Source organism: Equus przewalskii, chromosome 6, assembly GCF_037783145.1.
Source record: "Equus przewalskii isolate Varuska chromosome 6, EquPr2, whole genome shotgun sequence".
In the NCBI taxonomy this organism is placed as follows: domain Eukaryota; kingdom Metazoa; phylum Chordata; class Mammalia; order Perissodactyla; family Equidae; genus Equus; species Equus przewalskii.
In genome coordinates, this window is record NC_091836.1 from 69,149,800 (window position 1) to 69,153,601 (window position 3,802).

The window sequence follows — 3,802 nt, forward strand, 5'->3', positions numbered from 1 at the left end:
TGCTGCCAATTGTGGGAGAATTCATTATCAGTTCAGACTCCAATCAGGAATGACTCTTCCCACCAAGAGCATTTTCAGTGTTACTCCCTTCACTGTAACATGACAAAGAGCCCCACATCTGGAGACAAGATGCAGAGTACTCAGATCAGATGGGGACAGGCAGAACCACTGCATCAAGCAAACAAGAGAGAAATGAGCCATTCGCTGGTTGGCAATTATGGTGGGAAGACGGCATGTTGCTGTAAACCTTAGAGAAATCAGCCATCCGTAGCAACGTGGTGACAAAGATGTCAATCTTAAAAACTTAAAGCAAATGCCAAAAGAGAAAGAAGCTTGGGGGCCTGGTTTCAGAGATATGGTATCCCCAAAGGACCATGGGGGACCTGGAAATGATGACCAACAGAAGTTCTTCAGTAACACTTAACACAATTGCAATTAAATAATTACGTGATTCATTGCTAATGTCTTTCTCTACCACTAGAATTTCAGCTCCGTGAGGTTGGAGAGCTTCTCTGTCTTGTTCACCTTGCCTTCTACACACCCAGCATATAACACATGGTTTTGTATATTGTAGGTACTTTTTCCATACTTAATTTTAAAAGGAAAGAGGAAATTCTGGGATAGGATGAAGACAAAGCCCATCGTCTGTCTTCTAGAGTTGGTCATAAATAAATGTGGTTTCATTAATTATACAGTGATCGTTATGTGATTCTGATTCCAGAAACACTGATTGTCCTGGTTTCCAGATGTGCCTGGTTCCCAGAGATTTCTACTACTCACTTCCTGGGCATCCAGCTTAACCCACCATGGAGACTATAGCCTGTAATGGATCAGAGGACTCCTCCACCATCTTCTACCTTATGGGCATCCCCTCCCTACCAAAATCCCTCTTCCTCCCTATCTTCTTTGTCTTTCTCCTCCTTTACCTGCTCATCCTGGTAGGGAATGCCTTGATCCTCATGGCTGTGGTGGCAGAGCCCAGCCTCCACAAGCCCATGTACTTCTTCCTGATCAACCTCTCTGCCTTGGACATCATTTTCACCACAACCACTGTCCCCAAGATGCTGTCCCTACACTTGCTTGGGGACCGCCTCCTCAGCTTCCCTGCCTGCTTCCTGCAGATGTACCTCTTCCACAGCTTCTCCTGCTCTGAAGCCTTCATCCTGGTGGTCATGGCCTATGACTGCTATGTAGCTATCTGCCGCCCACTGCACTACCCTGTCCTCATGGCCCCACAGACCAACGCTGCCCTGGCAGCCGGTGCCTGGCTCACTGCCCTCCTCCTGCCCATCCCGGCAGTGGTGCAGACCTCCCACATGGCTTTTAGTCCTGTGGCCCAGGTCTACCACTGCTTCTGTGACCACTTAGCTGTGGTCCAGGCCTCCTGCTCTGACACCACGCCCCAGACCTTCATGGGATTCTGCATCGCCATGGTGGTGTCCTTCCTGCCCCTTCTCCTGGTGCTTCTCTCCTATGCCCACATCCTGGCCTCGGTGCTTCGCATCAGCTCCCGAGAAGGACGCTCAAAAGCCTTCTCCACCTGCAGCTCCCACCTCCTGGTGGTTGGCACCTACTACTCATCCATTGCCATAGCCTATGTGGCCTATAGAGCTGACCTGCCCCTCGACTTCCATATCATGGGCAATGTGGTGTATGCTATTCTCACACCTGTCCTCAACCCTCTCATCTACACTCTGAGGAACAAGGATGTCAAAGTAGCCATCGCCAAAATAGCATGTCCCCGGTACCCAAAGAATTCTGGGAAAGCCTGATTCATAGGTGGAATGATCTATTAACAAACACCAACAACAAAAGAGAGAAAAGTGGATAATTCAGGCAGCCGGATAGTTAGAAGAATAATTCTCAAATACAGTCCGAGGTATTCCTCCATTGTAATAAAATCATGATTTTCTTTCCATAACTCATTGACAAAATAGATAGTAGTTTTCTATTCACTTTTAAGCTGTGAATCCCAAATTTCACAAGACTGTGAATGCAGTTGTGGTCATATTTCCATTAACTCGAACAATTTTGATTCTTAGAAACTCCAAGTATTTGAGTAGCAAGAAATTCAGTCTTTTTCCTTGTATTTCTTCTTTCAACATCTCTAAATGTCCCCGAGAATGCTGACACATAGATATGAATCAGCCTCGCCCATTTTGCTGGAAGAGCAGCTTAGAAATCCCCTTCAAGGAAAAAGTCTGAAATCACTACCAAATTCACTGCCACTACCAATATTTCAACATCTGGTCACACAGGAAATTGACCCTCATGGCATCATAAGTGTAGAGCATGCCCTTCCTCTAGCCTATGCTTAGGCAAGGGGTGTCCCTTATCAAACCCATGTGGGCACCAAAGCATTACAGTTCTTTTCATTCTCAGCTACACCATAGTGTTCCCATTCATGACAATGGGTAGCTAAGTAGAGAAGTTTTCCCTTATTGGTAAGATGCTGTGTCCAGGATCCCCACTTTTTCTCAAAATACAGTGTAGGGAACTCCTCTTTCTGGCCTCAGCGGCCAGCCCAGGCTCCTTATTTCCTTCCCCTATGCCAAATTTCCTCTTGAATACCTGTCAGGTTTGTCCAGTCAGGGACATATAGAACACAGAGCGAAAAGTGTCTGAGGGGAACCCAGGTGATAGATATCCTCATCTCTTGGCTCATCACAGATATTCCCAATATCTAGGGTCCAAGTTTTTGCCAATCAAGGTATTGACTTTAACCATTTTCCCGTTGCATTGATGATGCAATTCAACAACGGATGTGATTTGTTCCTGGACTCAGCTTTCAGCAGTCCAGGAGATCCTGGTGGAGTCAGAAAAGGCTTCCAGAATCAGAATGACAAAAAGGCTCCAGATTTCCTTGTATACTGATGCTGGGCGACTGGAACGGGGACTCATGTTCCTCTATCTGCATTTTATTCAATCTGCAGTGCGGCTTTTCCTCAATCCTTGAAGTTGACATCTAGACCTCAGTGGGACCACAATCCTCAAGGTCTAGAGGAGACAGCTTGTTAAGTCGCTTTCCCTCTGAGTTCCAAGAGCTATTAGAATTTAACCTGAGGACGTGGAGATAAATATTTTTTTGCTCTCTACTCCACTACCACCCAATAAACAACTCCAAAAGTATCCCCACATTACAACTGAAGTTCTGGTTTGTGCAACTTCTCTTCTGGTACCAATTTCAGTTTCAGTTCAGGGCTTTGGTTTCCTGTGTTCCTCGATGAGCCTCACGACATTGTTTCATCTTCAGCTCCCCTTCCAGACGGATCAATGAATTAATCACATGGAAAGTGGATTGTAGTGACATGGAATTCTAGGCTAGTTCCACCCCAACTTATTATTTCCTGTGGCTCCTCCTAAACATTTTTCGTGAGTAGACCTGAAATAATAATAACAACGACAATAATAATAATAATAATATTTTTCACCTGTAGCCTCACCTGTTAATTAACACGGTCTCTCTGTATTTCCCAACTTAAAAACATAGTTTCAACTTTTGTGCCTCAAAGAACACTAGCAAGAGAGTGAAAAGACAAACCACAGAATGGGAGAAAATATTTGCAAAGCATGTATCTGATAAGGGATTAACATCCAGAATATATAAAGAACTCCTACAATTCAACAACAGAAAAAAAACCAACCTAATTAAAAAACGGGCAGTGGAATTGAATAGACATTTCTCCAAAGAAGATATACAAATGGAAAATAAGCACATGAAAAGATGCTCAACATCACTAACATCAGAGAAATACAACTCAAAACCACAATGAGATACCATTTGACACCCATTAGAATGGCT

General features: G+C 44.5%; 1 protein-coding gene across 1 annotated transcript; it reads left to right on the forward strand.

Annotated features, from left to right (window-relative positions):
- Positions 1-806: 806 nt before the first annotated feature.
- LOC103554861 (olfactory receptor 2AT4-like) lies at positions 807-1,772 on the forward strand. The gene has a single exon (XM_008526143.2). The coding sequence runs from the start codon at positions 807-809 to the stop codon at positions 1,770-1,772; it is 966 nt and encodes a 321-aa protein (XP_008524365.2).
- Positions 1,773-3,802: the final 2,030 nt, after the last annotated feature.